A 16,935-nucleotide genomic window follows, 5' to 3' on the forward strand; every position below is an offset into this window, starting at 1 on the left:
ATTGGTTTCCACCACCCTCTCCTTACCAGATCTAATTTTATTGTCCACAAATTTTCCTTACCATTCAAAGGCTTCCCATTCACTTTCCATTCAACTGCAGGTTGTGGGTTACCATCTACCTCACATTCCAATTCAGCATTTTCTTCAGAAAAATATACCTTACTTTGGGGTTTTTTGATCCAGTAAGGAGCAGCTGTAAAAAGATCATATTAAAAACATTAAAGAAATACAATTGACATTTACATTACTGATATATAAAATTGCAACTTACATCATAATCACAGATAAGAGTATCTCATGTACATTACAATTTTCACTACAATGATTCTAATTTACTGTAATGTCCTCTCTTGCTGGTGGGTCTTCTTTTAATTCAACTTCCATAGAAATACTACAACTGTTCAAGAAACACTGCAGCATCATCCAGGGCAAGCCATGCACTACTCTAAACATTCATCCCCTCTGCCACAGGCAGATAGTTCTCTTTTGTGTACCATCTCCAAAATGTGTAGATTACTTCAAAAGCACCTCCCAGATCATAGGAAAGGAAAGGGCCACAGGAACATGGAAACGTCACCATATGCAAGTTCACCTCTAAGTCATACATTGCCCTAGAAATGAATCAGCTATCCTTTGTCATTGCTGAATCCAGATCCAGTTCCTAGAATCCATTGCCAAGCACACTGCAGAACTGCCACAGTGAAAGAAAGAACTTCATCCTGTCCATCGACCAATCGTTAGACCTGCACAGGCAGGCACCTCCTAGTATCCACCCAGCTCACAGGAGTCACCTGCCACTCATTTCCAACTCATCACCTGCAGCCTATTTAAACCCACATTCCTTGTTTACCTTTGAATCAGCAGCTTCAATCAGTCACTCCGAGTCTTCAGTTACCTTATTGCCTGTGGTGCTTAGTGTCTATACCCTGTTGTTTTGTGACCCCTCATGGTTTGTTATTTTGCAGTTTATTACTAACGTTATTGTTCCTCACTGAATTGTTTTTCCTTCTCTGCTTTTGGGTCAATTCTCCTCTACATTTCCTTACACCAGTCAGGGATGGACAATAAGTACAGACCTTTGCAACTCAATGATATTCCAGTGGATTGGGGAACCTGTCTTTGAATATTTAGCAGAGTCATCAAATATTTTTAAAAGGCGATAAATACTTGACAATCAAGGCGATAATAGTTACCAAGAATAGTTGGGAACATAGAATCGAAGCTATGTCATAAGGAGGTATCTGGGAACGGACCCAAGTGCAAGACATAGACACTGAAGTACTAGTGACAGGACTAGGACATGGACAGGAAAACCCAGAACCTGGAACAGGACTGGACAAAAGAGCTAGGAGCCCGGGCTTGGACTCCGAGCCAGAGACCGGATGAGGACCCAGTACCTGGGTCTTGCCTCTGGCTCGGACCCCAGATCTAGGCAAGGACGAGGCTTGGCTGGCAGGCAGGATGAGGCTGGAGACTTAGAGACTAGAGGCGAGGCTTGGCAGGAGACTTGAGGCGAGGCTTGGCAGGAGGCAGGAGACTTGAGGCGAGGCTTGGCAGGAGACTTGAGGCGAGGCTTGGCAGGAGGCAGGAGACTTGAGGCGAGGCTTGGCAGGAGGCAGGAGACTTGAGGCGAGGCTTGGCAGGAGGCAGGAGACTTGAGGCGAGGCTTGGCAGGAGACTGGAGACAAGGCGAGGCTTGGCAGGAGACTAGAGTCTTCAGGCTAGAGACCTGAGGCAAGGCTTGGCAGGAGGCTGGAGTCTTCAGGCTTGATGAGAATTTCAGGCGAGGTGAGAATTACCAGCAAGACAAGGCAAGGGTTCTGGCAAAGCAGGGTGAGACGAGAACTTCAGGCGAGGCAAGAGTTACTGGCAAGACAAGGCAGGGATTCAGGCGAGGGAACAGAAGGCAGGGACACAAGGAGTAAGGACAAGAACAATCCAGCAACCACACCCTGGTCTCTGGAGGTATTTATGCAGCCAGCCTCAATTAGAGCTAAACAAGAGCAAAAACAGGGTGAACAGGAAAACCTGGAGCAAGGGTTGATGGACCGGACCTTGAACCAGAATACAGACTTCAGGGACCAGACCATGACAAGCTGTGCTTAGTTCAATCATGATGTCATTAAGTGACAATATACTGTTCAGGGGCTGCTCTGAATTCATATTCCTATTAAGAAAACAAATGAAATGTAATTGATTTCAATTCCTTAGCAGATTATATCATTTAGCATAGTGCTATTACAGCACCAGTGACATAGGTTCAATTCTCGCCGCTGCCTGTAAGGAATTTGTATGTTCTCCCCATGACTATGTGGGTTTCCTCCAGGTGCTCTGGTTTCTTCCCAGATTCCAAAGATGTGCAGGTTAGTAGGTTAATTAGTTACGTGGCTGTAATTGGGTGGTGTGGGCTCATTGAGCTGGAAGATCATAAGACCGTAAGAAATATGAGCAGAAGTAAACCATTCAGCCCATTGATTCTGAGCCACCATTCACATCATGGCTGATTTATTTATGTTATCAACCCCATTATCCTACTTCCTCCTCATAATCTTTGACACACTGACTCATCAAGAACCTACCAATCTCTTCTTTAAATATATTCAATGATTTTGCCACCACAATCATCTGTGGCAATGAATTCCACAGATTCATCACCCTCTGGTTAAACAAAATTCTTCCTCTTCTCTGTTATACATGGACATCCCTCTAATTTGAGGCTGTGCTCGGTGGTCCTAGACTCCCCCACTATATCCTCTCCATCTCCACTCTATCTAGGCTTTTCAAACTTCAATAGGTTTCAATGAGATCCCCCCTCACTCTTCTGAATTCCAACAAGTACAGCTGCTGAGCCATCAAACACTCCTCATATGTTAACCCTTTCATTCGTAGAAACATTCTCGTTAAGCTCTTCTGGGCCCTCTCCAATTCCAGGACATTCTTTCTTAGATAAGGGCCACTAAACAGCTTTCAATCCTCCAAGTGCAGCCTTATAAATTCTCCACATTACTCTTGTATTCTAGTCCTCTTGAAATGCATGCTAACATTGCATTTACCTTCCTTACCACCGGCTCAACCTGCAAGTTAACCCTTAGGGAATCCTGCACGAGGACTACCAAGTTCAGTTGCAACTCTCCGTTTAGACAATAGTCTACAGCTTTACTCCTTCTACCGAAGTGCATGACTGAATAATTCCTGACACTATTTTCCATCTTCTTTGTGCCTTGTCCTAATCTAAGTACTTCTTCAGTCTCCTTGCTTCCTCAACATGATTTTCTCCTCCACCTATTTTCATATCATCCACAAACTTGGCCACAAAGCTATCAAATATATCATTCATATCACTGACATATGATGCGAAAAGAAGCAATCCCAATAGCAAACCTGGAGAACACCACTACCCTTCAATGGCAGTCAACCAGAATAACACCCTCTATTCTCACTGTTTGCCTTCTGCCAGTCAACCAGACTTCTATTCATGCTACTATCTTTTCTATATTACTTACCTTTCGTAGCAGCATCATGTACAGCACTCTGTCAAAAGCATTCTGAAAATTCAAGCAAACAACAGCCAATCACTCTCCCTTGACTATCTTGCCTGTTATTTCTTCAGAAAATTCCAACAGACTTGACAGGCAAGATATCCCCTCAAAGAAACCATGTTGACTTTGGCCTACTTTATCACATGCATCCAAATACTTCAAACACTCATCCATAATAATGGAGATTCCAACATCTTCCCAACTACTGAAGTCAGGCTAACTGGCCTATAATTTCCTATCTTCTCCCTCCCTTCTTAAAGAGTGGACATACAACTTACAATTTTCCATGCCCAAGGAACGAACTCAAAATCCAGTAATTCTTGAAAGATCATTACTAACACCTCCACAATCTCTTCAGCTACCTCTTTTTTAGAGCCCCTGGGGTGTAATCCATCTAGTCCAGATGACATCTACCTTCAGACCCTTCAGCTTCCCACACACCTTCTCCTTAGTAATAGCAACTAAAATCACTACTGTCCCCTGAAACTCTGAAATTTATGACATACTACAAGTGTCTTCCACAGTGAACACTGATACAAAATACTAATTGAGTTCCTCTGCCATTTCTTTGTCCTCCATTACTGCTTCTCCAGTGTCATTTTCCAGTAGTCCAATAACCTCTATCACTGTTCTCTTACTCTTTATATGTCTCAAAAAAAAAATTGGTGTCCTCTTTTATATCCTCCCTTAGAATACTTAATCTTTGGGATGTATCTATCCTTCCGAATTGCCCCCAGAAACTCCAGCCATTGTCCTGTTGTCATCCCTGATAATGTCCCCTTCCAAACAGCTTTGGCCAGCTCCTCTCTCATGTCTCTGTAATTCCTTTTACTCCACTGTAATACTGATACATCTGATTTTAACTTCTCCCTCTCAAATTTCAAGGTGAATTCTATCATATTATGATCATTGCCTCCAAAGGTTCCTTTATCTTAAGCTTTGTAGTTAAATTTGGGTTCATTACACAACATCCAATCCTGAAAGATCTTTTCCCTAGTGCCTTGACTGCAAGTTGCTCTATAAAGCCATTTCATGGGCATTCTACAAATTCCTTTTCTTGAGATCCAGCACCAACCTGAGTTTTTCCAATCAATCTGCATATTGAAATACCTCTAGACTATAATAGCATTGCCCGTTTTACATGCCTTTTCTATATCCCATTGTAATTTATATCCGACATCCAGGCTACTGATCAGAGACCTACATATAACTCCCACCAGGGTCTTTCTATCCTTGCTATTTCTTAACTCTACCCACGAGGGATTCTACATCTTCCAATCCTATGTCTACTTTTTCTAAAGCTTTGAATTCATTTCTAACCAACAGGGCTACCCCACCCCCTCTACTTACCTGCCAGTCCTCCTTTTGATATAATGTGCATCCTTGGATGTTAATCTACCAACTATGATCTTCTTTCAGCCACAACTCAGTGACGTACACATCATGCATGCCAATCTCTGCACTACAAGATCATTCACCTTATTCTGTATCATGCATGTAGTCAAATATAACATCTTCAGTGCTGTATTCATCACCCTTTTCAATTCTGCCCCCATGTGACACTCTAACTCATCCCACTGACTGCAATTTTGCCCTATCACATGCTTGTCATTCCTCACAGCCTCACTACACATGCCTCGACTTAGATACCACCTGCCTCATCCTCCACCCTATCAGTCCTGTTCCCAACCCCCTGTCAAATGAATTTAGACCCTCCCCAAAGCTCTGACAAACCTGTTTGCAAGAGTATTAGTCCCTGTGGGAGGGGCCTATTACTGTGATGTATCTAAATAATATAAATTTAAAAATCAGCTTAGATTCTACCGCTCACATCCGCACACTAAAGGCAATTCAAAGTGGCCATTTAACCCAGCAACCCAAATCTCAGAGATGTGGGAAGCAACCAGAACACCGGAGTGTGTGCAAACTCCATACAGACAGCATCAAACCCATGTCACCAGAGCTGCAAGACAACGGCTCTGCATTCTGCCACACTGTTACTGTCCTCGTTCCTGTTACTACGATTCCTTTGGATATGTTGTCAGCATGCATCAGTCTAAAACCTCTTCAAGACCAGCTCTTATCCACAATGAGAGATTAAAATTTTGATACTACAGAACTTATTTCTGACGACCGATCTCTGCACTGTATTCCCATGATGCTGTGACAACATTACCGGAATCAAAAGGATTAACTTAACTTCTATGGAGCTAGATTCTGGCTCCAGCAGAACTTAATTTCCTCAGTATGACACCAGACACTCCAGAAGGGAAGTCCAATGATAAATTGTAAAAACTGTGATATTTTGTTAAGGCTCCACTCCTTTAAAAAAAATGGGACAGACCTCCAGTCTTGCTTTTGTGAATGCATTAGAAATTTAAAGCATCTTGCAAACCCATTAAAAGTTGACCATGCTAAAACTTATTAATTTCAATATCACTGTATCCCTGGAGCAATATAGACTATCAGTGTCAGGAATGATTTGCTTCATGCTTATTAAACCAATAATACCAATAAATGCTTTGTAATTCTACAAAAAGAAACTCGATTCTTAGGTCAATGTTCCAATCATCATTGGGGGATTTCAATATGCAGGTAGATTGGGAAAATCAGGTTGGTACTGTATCCTAAGAGGGGAAATTTCTGGAAAGCCTATGAGATTGCTTTTTAGAGTAGCTCGTGATTGAGTCGACATTGGGGGGGTAGGGGTGGGGGGGGGTCAACTATTCTGGATTTGGTACTGTGCAATGAACCAAAATTGATTACAGAGCTTAAGGTAAAAGAACCCTTAAGGGATAGTGAATCATAATATGATCAAATTTGCCCTGCAGTTTGAAAAGGAGAAGCTAAACATAGATGCATCACCATTACAGTGGGGTAAAGGGAATTACAGAGGCATGAGAGAGGAGTTGGCAAAATTGACAGGAAAAGATCCCTGGCAAGAATGATGGCAGCACAAAAATGGCTGGAATTCCTGGAAACAGTTTGTAAGGCATAGGATATATACATTCCAAAGAAGACATATTTAGAATGCAAGATGACACAACCATAGATAACAAGAGAAATCAAAGACAACACAAAAGCCAAAGAGAGGGCATATAATAAAGCAAAGATTAGGGGAAAGTTAGAGGATTAGGAAGCTTTTAAAAAGCCACAGAAGTCAACTGAAAAAGAAGGAAAAGATGGAATACGAAAGTAAGCTAGCCAATAAATTTAAAGAGGATACCAGAAGTTTCTTCAGTTACATAAAGTATGAAAGAGAGGTGAGAGTAGATATTGGACCACTGGAAAATGATGCTGGAGAGGTAGTAGTGGGGGACAAGGAAATGGCAGACAAACTGAATAGGCCTTTTGCATCAGTTTTCACTGTGGAAGACACAAGTAGTATTGTAGAAGTTCCAGAGTGTCAGTGGACAAAAGTGTCTTCGGCTGCCATTATTAGGGAAAAGGTTATTGGGAAACTGGAAGGTCTGAAGGTAAATATGTCAACTGGACCAGATGGTGTACTGGTGTTCAAGTAGTCAAGATATTCCCATAACATGGCATTATTTCCTCTGAACTATCATCAGGTAACCCAATCACAAACAAGAGAAAATCTGAAGATGCTGGAAATCCAAGCACCACGCACAAAATGCTGGAGGAACTCAGCAGGCCAGGAAGCATCTGTGGAAAAGAGAACAGTCAAAATTGACAGTATTCTTTTCCATAGATGTTGTCTGGCCTGCTGAGTTCCTCCAGCATTTTGTGTGTATTGCTATCATCAGTTTTCAATACCACTTTTTAGTAATTGTTTAATCTAAAAGTAGATATTCAAAAAATTGTCGACGACCCAGGCGGGTGGAGGGGTTTTGGCAGGAGGGCACAAAGGGCTGACAGATACAGGTTTCAATTGGGAGACGTGGAACATGGGATGAATGCGCAAGGATCTGGGTAGTTTGAGTTTTATGTTGTCGACTTTTGCGTTCTGGACTTGCTTCTTTTTTACATCCTTGTTTAATCACAGGAGATGGTTGATCTCTTGATATTGTAACTGATACTGGTGCTGGAGATTTTCTCGACTTTAAATCAGTTGTTGGTTTCTCTTTTGTGGAAGTCAGTGAACACTTTTCTTGCCCAGTTACCGACAAATGCTCAGGACTGCTTACTTTCTTGGCTGCACGAGTGGTTGGTTTATTCTGGCTACTTACGTCACTGGTCAGGTTTCTTGCTTTATCTTCAACCTTTGTGGTCTTTTCTTCTGATTGTGTTGGACTTCCCTCCTCTTGTGCTTGAACTGGTGTGGCTTCAACAGGTTCACCCACTACAGCCGATTTTTCCTCTAATTTGTCTTCAGATTTTGTCAAATTTTCAATTTGCACCATGTTTCCTGGAGAAGCGTGTGCAATTTCCTTAGTATCCAGTCTGCTTTCTTTTATATGTAACTGGGAATTTTCTATATCAGTTCCTTCATTATTAGACTGATCATTTTCAAATTTTTCACTAGACTTTGAGAATGTATTTTCAGATTTTTCTTCTGTGCTATTTGTTTCATTTTCTCCTAAATGCCATTCCTTTAACTCAAAATGTACAATATCTTTTTTTCCCTCCTACAATTTCTTCATTTTTGATATCTGTATGCTGGTCAGCTTTAGATCCTGACTGATCATACTCCGCTGGGGGAAGGGCTGATTGCAGGCAAGAGGAATGGCAGAACGAGCTCCCGCTGACTATCTTCCCGGTGGACCAGTGGATGTTGGGGTTATGACAGGCTTAGCCACGGGTGGCCGAGAACCGAGAACTAAAGGGGCCTGAGAAGAGGATATTAGATTGAACCGTATCTGTTCCCGATGGTTTCTGGAGAGAAGGAGAAGCAGGGGTTCCGTGCAGTGCGTGACATGTGCCAGGAGTCTACTGTCTTGCGTATTGGCGTCCAACGGGGGTATACAGAGGCTCACGAGAAATACCGGCTTGGAGGGCTAGGTTTTCGTCCAGGAAATTCCCCTCTGCACCAGAGTCCACTAGTGCTAGTAGAGGCAAGGACTGTTGATTATGACACAGAGTGGCTTGAAGCTGCAGTCAGGGTCGGGGGACGACAGGGAAGGTTGTCTGGCTCACCAGGGTCCCCACTGCTACTGGTGAGCCCCCCTCTTTTGGCTGAAGGGGACAGGAGGCAAGGAAGTGGCCAGACTGACTACAATATAGACACTCGCCCACTCTCATTCTCCGGAAACGTTCAGTGGAAGAATGGCGGGCCTGCTCCAGCTGCATGGGTTCCTCTCCCGGGGCAGTCAAAACAGCACAGCTAAGAGCTGCTCGGGGTGCAGGAGGGGGAGAGAGGCTTGTTCTGGCGAGAGGTGGTAAAGGGAGCCAGGAAGTGTCCAAAGGTGGTTGAGGACCGGTTCTCTCTCTATGGCGCTCCCGGAGGCAATTGTCCAACCTGGTGGCCAGGGAGATCAGGAAATCCAGGCTGTCGGAATCGTCTCTCACCGCCAACTCATCCTTCACCAGGTCGCTGAGTCCATTCTGAAAAACCCCCTGGAGTAACTCATCGTTCCACCCCGAGTTGGCTGCTAATGTCCAGACCTCCACTGAACATTCAGCAACACCGCGGGAGCCCTGGCAGGGAGTGAGTAGGCCCTTAGTGGCGTCTTTACCCCGGAATGGGTGATCGAAGACCTTTCTCATCTCCACAATGAAACTGGCGAAAGAGGAGCAGATATCAAATTGGTTGTCCCAAACTGCTGTGTCCCATGCTAATGCGTTCCCCCTTAGCAGCCCCATGACATAAGCAACTTTAGACTTATCTGTGGAGTAGGTCAAACACCAGGGAGCTTTGAAGGAGGAAACCCTAGCACTTCCCCAGGTCTCCAGCATAGTGCTCCAGCTTTCTGGGTGGGGGTGTTGGTGAAGCTTGGGGGGGTTACCGCTACAGGCTGTCTGGGCTGGCTAGGCTGGGTTCCAGGTGTGGGTTGAGTGATATGCGTGGAGACATGATCCACCTGGTTACTGATCTGCGTGACGTGAACAGACAGGGAATGGAGGTTCTCCATGACCTTCCGGAGGAGTTAGTCATGCTGTCCCAGTAGGGCTGGTGAGGGCTTGTTGGATGGTGTTTGTGTCTGCTGGGTCCACGTACGCCAGATCGTTCTGTTGCGAAGAATGAGTGAACCCAAACGCAGGGCACCGACACGGAGGAAGAGTAATCTGAAGAGTGTTTATTAATGGTTGCAGGGAAGGCTGGGGAGTGAGGATTAGGCTGAGGAAAGCAAAGGAGAGAGCGAGGCTTGACTGGGGGACGAACCCAGGTCACTGCGGTGAGAGCGCGGCGTTTAACCTCTAAGCCAGTGGAGAGTATAGGTGGGCGGCGGGACGAGGCAGAGCAGGAATGTAGACAAGGGTGTGAGCGTGGCTGGAGGAGAACGGCAGGCGGGATGGTGAATGGAAAGGCAGGCGGCATGCAATGCTCCTGTTAACACAGAAAGACAAAGTTAACACAGGCAAACAACAGCACGGAAACAAAACTTAGTATACGCAATTCTAAGCGGGCTAGAACATGAACTGCCACACTGGCTGAAGCAACGATCTGGCGATGAGTGGATGGAAAGCTGGGGTATTTATGCTGCAGGTTAGATGAGATTCAGGTGTGCCGCAATCAGGAGGCCCAGGAGAACAAAAGGAACGCCACGCCCATCACGCCGACACATACACACACACACACACACACACAAACATAGAGAGAGACAGACAGGGGAGCAGGAGAAACACGGGGAAAAGGGAATTAGGAGAACCTGAGGAATAAACGGGAGGGACGGCTGGGACCATGACAGATTGATTATAAAAGATCTCCACTAGGTGGAGCACATTAGCTTAAAAAGGAAAGGAAACAATTTGAGAACTCTTCGTCACTATTCAAATTCCTTATGGTAAACATATCACATTGTATGTTGTGTATTTCTAACCAATAGCTCTAAGAAGTACTGAAATGTCTCCTCAGGCTTCATTGCATCCCCTAACAGCAATACTTGAAATGTGTCACATTTCAAATCAGTTATCAAATTCACAAAATCTCTTCGAGGACATTTTGTAAATCAAGGAAAGGCAGTACAGGAAACCCTTGGGGCCAGATATTCATTTCAAATAGGTTTCCTTTTCCCTTTAGTCATTTTCCTTTTTTTCAAGCCTCTATAGTTTCCCTGCTTATTTTCAAACCATCATAACAGGTTAATGAGGACTGCTTCACTCTCCAGCCTATGTGCTAAACAGCATTAGTCTCCACTCGAAGTCAGCTTGCTCTGGTAAAAAGCAGACTGATCAAGTCTATTTCCCCAACTCCAGCAACAACTCCACCCAGTAAGAACACAAGAACTAGGTTAAAGAAAATAGACCATCAGCCTCCTCACCCCTCCTTGTTCATACAACAAAATAATTTCAGATTTATTTTTTATCTCTGTGACCCATTCCTGAACTAAGTCACCCTTTAATATCCAAAACTTTGTCTTGGAGATACTTAGCAACTAATTCTCTCAGTTTCCTTGGAAACAGATTTCTAAAAAATCACTATCACTTAGTGAAGAAGTAACTTCTTGTCCCAGTTCTGAATTTCTAACCTCTTTTTTTTTTTTAATGGCTGAATTTGGTTCTGGACACCCTAATCAGGAAAATGTCAATTTTGCATTTGCCCTATCAAGTTCCTTCAGATTTGTGTATGCTTGATGAATCTCTCATTGGCCATTCTTGTGGTCCAAGAATCAATCTGGTGAACCAAAGGTTACTCACCTATAAAATGGGATCAAGTCATTGTTTCCATCAAGTCATTAAATGGCTGAGAATGCTAATGAGGCTAAGCTTGCACTACTCCTCACTATCTTCCACGCAGGACGTAGAGTTACAAATGTATAGGTAGGTAGAGTTACCTATAGGCAGTTATACATGCATTGAAATACTTATAGCCAATTTCTCAAGCTTGGGTGTATCAAGTCTTTTGATAAGTAATTGAGTAAGTGGATGAGAAAACTTCTTATGAAATTCCTCATGTGACCCAAGCACTTGACTATAAGGCTCAAAGGAGCAGAGTGTTGCTAATGTCTCCTGAAGACACCACTGGATTCAGCTGCTCTCTGTTAAGTACTCCCACACTTACAGTGGACTGCCTTACTTTTACTCTGGAAAATGCTAAATTTTGCTTATCAGTGATAGCAACACAACTGCAGAAAGGGAAGATATTGTGAAGGCTGTGTGAACATAGTCAGTGCGGGGGGAAGTCAGAAACAGGAAGGGAGCAATCTCTTTACTGGGAGGATTGTGTAGAGCCAGGGGAGGGGGGCAATGGTGCACCAACAGGGACACTGAAGAGTGGATAAGTAGTTAAGATTTTAGAAAGATGCTAAACCTGGTCAGGTGAGACTTTTTGGTGTGCAAATATTTTGGAGACAGTGACCACAACCACCTGACCTTTCGTACATCCATGGATAATAGTAGGAGAAGACGATATGGGTAAGTATTTAATTGGGGAAGACTAGTTATGATGGTATTAGGCAGGAAATTGGGAGCATAAATTGGGGATAGATGTTCTCAGGGAAATGCACAGCAGAAATGTGGAGGTTGTTCGGGAACAACTTGAATGGGGTTCAGGATAGGTTTATCCCACTGAGACCAGGATAGGATGGTGGGGTAAAAAAACCATGATTGGCAAGAGAGGTAGAACATTTAGTACATAGAACATAGAAATCTACAGCACATTACAGGCCCTTTGGCCCACAATGTTGACCATGTAACCTATTCTAGAAACTGCCTAGAATTTAGTCAAAAGGAACAAAGAAGCATACTTAAGGTTTAGGAAGCAAGAATCAGACAGGGCAAATTAGGAGGACAATTATAAGTTAGCCAGGAAAGAGCTTAATAAGAGATTGAGTAAGGAAAACCTCAAGGCATTCGAAACACACATGAAGTACAGGAAGATGCCTAGAGTGAGGGTAGGATCTTCTAGTAAAAAGGGGGGAACATGTGCCTGGAACTGGAGGAGGAAGGGGAAGTCCCTGTCCTATTTTTGAGGCGGTGATGAAACAAGTTGATGAAGGTAAAGCTGTGGAAGTGGCGTGTTAGATTAGACTGCCAATTGGTATTTTCTTTCCAGTATTGCAACTAATTATCTGCTAGTATTTTTTCTCAGTAGTAACTGTTTAATATGCTTCCTAGTGCCACAGTATGTATATGTAATTGTTCAGTGTGCGCCCTGGTGGTTACATTTGTGTGAGTCTGGCAGCTTCTCTGCTGCTGCATTATTTGAATAGGAGCTATCTGACTGGCTGATCCTTATCTGTAAATTTGAATGGAATGTCTCTTATCTATGGGTGTAAAACGAGCTGATCACATGGCGACAGGATCTTCTCTTTTCTTCTTTTGTTTCTTCTTTCTCTCCTGCTCCTAGCATCTGCCCTGTCCCTGTCTGTTTTCAATTCTCTTTGTTCTATTAATGCTTAATAAAATGATTGTGATTGTGAAACAATAAGTTTTGTGCCTTTTACCTGACTTCCAAAAGAACCTTGGATTAAAGCATCAGAATTCATCAATTTGGCGCAGTCAGACAAGATGATTGTGAAGATTTAAGGATTTGGAAGAATTGCAGGCAAAGTGGAAAGGGATAAGAGCTTCCTCTGATTCCAATTTGTCTGAGAGAAAAACTAGTTTTGGCTTCAATACATCATCAGCTTGAAAATAGGAGTGAGAAACACTGCTACTTACAAAGAGTCAGATCTGTAAAAATCAGGGGTGAGCACTGAAATTAATATCAGATTCAGCTGTACAATTCGGGAGGGCACAGGCGAATATTTCAGTTGCAGGATAATCTAGTGAAATTTTGGTTGCATGGCAATCAATTAAAATTTTGATTACAAAATCTATTGGTTGCACTCTTTTTATTTGGTTGTTGGACAATCTATTTAAACGTCGGTTGCAATCTGTTAATATTTTGAGATTGGGGTCAATGTAATAAAAAACACATAAAAATTAAGATCAGATCAAAATAATGGCCAAAGTCGTGAGCTACTATGAGCAGCTCTTACCTGAATAACACATCATAGTTTGATAAGATTAATCAAAAAACTCCGGATGAAAAACAGCATAAATGTTAAATTTATAAAGTATAAGAAGACATGAGATAAGAACCAGGGAATGTCCGAGGGATGAGGGAAAACCTGGAATGTGTGTGTTATAGATAAGACCACGTGGCCGGTTTGATCAAATGTGTAAGTGATTGAAAAAGTTAACAGGGTAAGTTAAAAACTTCTATAAATTAAGAAAGATACATGAAACTTGTGATAGACTACAAAACAGTCTGATATAGTAAAAAAAAACTAAAGAGCGTTTCTCTGCATTAACCGAGAACAAGCAAAAAACATGATAAATGTATTCCCCTTGACTTAAGGTGGACAGAACTCCAAGGTAGATAGAGTCAATAAGAGGAAGTGCAGCTTGGACTTTGAGTGAGCAGTCCTGCCAGTAACTGATGCTTCCAGTCACGTTGCAGGTGATGCTGTCAAGTAATGCTACTTCTGGTACTCCTCCTTGGGAAACACCTGTCGTCTCTGACCAACCCCCCCCCCCCCCAACCAATGTCAGACAGACTCTGAGGACAGCGACACCATCCAAACTCCGAAGAATTACAAGATGACATGACATGGACTCTGCAATGGCTCACAGTGACTGAAGTGAGGATGGCAGTGATGAAACAGTAAGATTGACAGTTATGTCACTTCTTGCTCCACTAAAGACCAAGGGAGTGAAGACATGCATGACTGAAGATGAAACCATTGATAAACAATGAATTGACAAGCTAAACCCTCTAGCAGTAGTTCCATCAACTATTGTTCAACCACTCAACAACCTACTGAAAGTCAGCAAATGGTTAGATAACCCAGTGACTCTTAATGAAGAACCCCTGAAAGCATTTCAAACTTTAAAGGTGAAATCATGTACTGTACCTGCATTACAAGTAAACAGTTTACTCCACATGTCAACGAGAAACACATGATAGCAGTCTTAAGAATGTGGAGACCAACAGCAACCTGCTGGTCATTGCTCCGTCAAAGGTGTGTACACTGATGGCTCCTCAATGATTGAGAGGAGAATTTGAATGCTTTTTTTCTGGAACTGAAATGCTGGCATCAGGAAGCATGGTTACTGGCACCTCTATGCAACAGGCAAAACAAAAAGCTCTGATAGAAGCCTATAGGTTGGCAAAAAGAAGATCAGCTAGTATCTCCACTGATTCTCGATATGCTCTTGGAGTTGTTCATGATTTTGGAACCTTATGGAGACCAAGATCATTTCTTACAGCAGTAGGAACCCAAATCGAGAATGGCCAATAAGGACAAGCACTTATGGATGTCATACAAATGCTGTCAGAAGTTGCTGTATTAAAACGTAAAAGCCACTCCAAAACGACTACAATGGCAAGCTGTGGAAACGTATTCACAGATTAAACTGCAAAAAGAGCAGCACATGAAGGAGTAAAAGAAGTAACAGAATAGAGTTTTGACCAGCGGCCAATCTGGACATCAGAAATTTGGAGAGGAGGGGAATTCAATCAGGTCCACTGTCCGAAGATAAAAAGGCAGGAGCAGGACGCGACAGTGTAATAGAGCCTTGACCAGTGGCCAGTCTGGACATCAGATGTTTGGAGAAGAAGAGAAGAAGTGACTTCAATCAGGTCCATTGCCTGAGGATAAAAGACAGCATGGGGCATGACCAGCAACCAACTGGCATCTGGGATTAACTAGAAAGAGAAAATTAAAGGATGCCGGGGGAAAGCACAGCGGCCGTCATCTGAGTGGACATAGTCAGAGTGGTGATCTCAAGGCTTCTGCAAAGAGTGGCTTCACTTAGATAAAGCAAAGGAAAGAAAAGCTCATTTTTCCCTGCTCTTCTTTATATCTGCTCAGCTCGGTCGGTAGAAATAACAGGTAGAAGTGTGAAATGCTCCTCTTGCGGGATGTGGGAAGGCAGGGAGACCTCCAGTATCCCTGATGATTACCAATGCAAGAAGTATATCTAGCTGCATTTCCTAACAAACCGCATTAAGGAGTTGGAGCTGGAACTGGATGAACTCCAGATCATTAGGGAGGCTGAAGGGGCCACAGATAGAGCATATAGAGAGGTAGTTACAGCCAAGGTGCAGGACACAGGAAACTGGGTGACAGTCAGGAAGGGGAAAGGGGTTAAGCAGCCAGTGCAGAGTAATCCTGTGGCCATCCCCCTCAACAACAGGTATATCACTTTGGATACTGTTGGGGAGGGGGTATGACCTAACAGAGGAAAGTCTCAGTGGTCGGGTCTCTGGCGCTCAGTCTGCCTCTGTGACTGAAAAGAGAAAGGTGGAGAAAAGGCACGCTGTGGTGATGGGGGATTTGTCAAGGGAATGGACAGGAGGTCTGTGGGTGAGAACGAGATTCCCAGATGGTACGTCGCTTCCTGGGCACCAGGGTCCGGGATATCTCAGATCGAGTTGTCAGCATTCTTAAGTGGGAGGGTAGAGATCCCCAAGTTATGGTCCATGTAGGTACCAATGACATAGGTAGGATGAGTGACAAGGTTCTCTATAGGGAGTTCGGGGAGTTTGATACCAAGATAAAGGCTAGGGCATTCAGGGTTGTGATCTCAGGATTGCTACACATGCTGTGTGCTGGTGAGGCTAGAACTAGGAAGATTTTACTGTTTAATATGCGGCTAAGGAGTTAGTGGAGAGGTTGTCGATGCAGATTTTGGTAAGACTTCAGACAAAGTTAGGAATCAAAAGGTTGAACGTGATGCAACCAGAGTCCTGAGCTGCCTATATTTCAATGCAAGAAGCATCATAGGAAAGGCAGATAATAGTGCTGAAGATGAGGTAAATGGTAGACAAACACAGGCAAGGTGTGGTGAGGAGAAGCTGTTGATAGGACAAAACTGCAGTCAAGTCAACAGGATGGGTTGCAATGTAAAAGGCTGACAAAATCCGAAAGAATGAATACAGGACTGAAGGTGTTGTATCTGAATGCGCGCTGTATATGGAATAAGATAGATGAACTTGCAGCACAGTTGCAGATTGGCAGGTATGATGTTGTATGGCTGAATGATTAATGTGCAAGGATACACATTGATTGAAAGGATAGGCAGGAAGGCAGAGGGGACGGCATTTCCCTGTTTGTAAAAAAATAAAAGCAAGTCATTCGAATCATTAGAAAGACGTGACATAGGGTCAGAAAGTGTTGAATCATTGTGGCTAGAGCTAAGGAACTGCAAGGATAATATGTCCCAGATGGGTATTGTAAACAGACCCCCAAACAGTAGTAAGGATGTGGCCTACAAATTACAACGGGAGATAGAAAGTGCATGCTAAAAGAGAAATATTACAATAGCCATGGGGGACTTCAATATGCAG

General features: G+C 43.3%; 1 protein-coding gene across 7 annotated transcripts in view; it reads right to left on the bottom strand.

Moving 5' to 3' along the window:
• The window catches only part of chl1b (cell adhesion molecule L1-like b), a 986,835-nt gene that overhangs the window by 503,951 nt on the left and 465,949 nt on the right, over positions 1-16,935 (bottom strand). For all 7 annotated transcript variants that reach the window (XM_072280601.1, XM_072280605.1, XM_072280603.1 and 4 more), the window contains one exon: positions 62-193. In XM_072280601.1, coding sequence (XP_072136702.1) covers positions 62-193 — 132 coding nt within the window. The remainder of the gene's footprint in view (positions 1-61; positions 194-16,935) is intronic.

Source organism: Mobula birostris, chromosome 16 (assembly GCF_030028105.1).
Source record: "Mobula birostris isolate sMobBir1 chromosome 16, sMobBir1.hap1, whole genome shotgun sequence".
NCBI lineage: Eukaryota > Metazoa > Chordata > Chondrichthyes > Myliobatiformes > Myliobatidae > Mobula > Mobula birostris.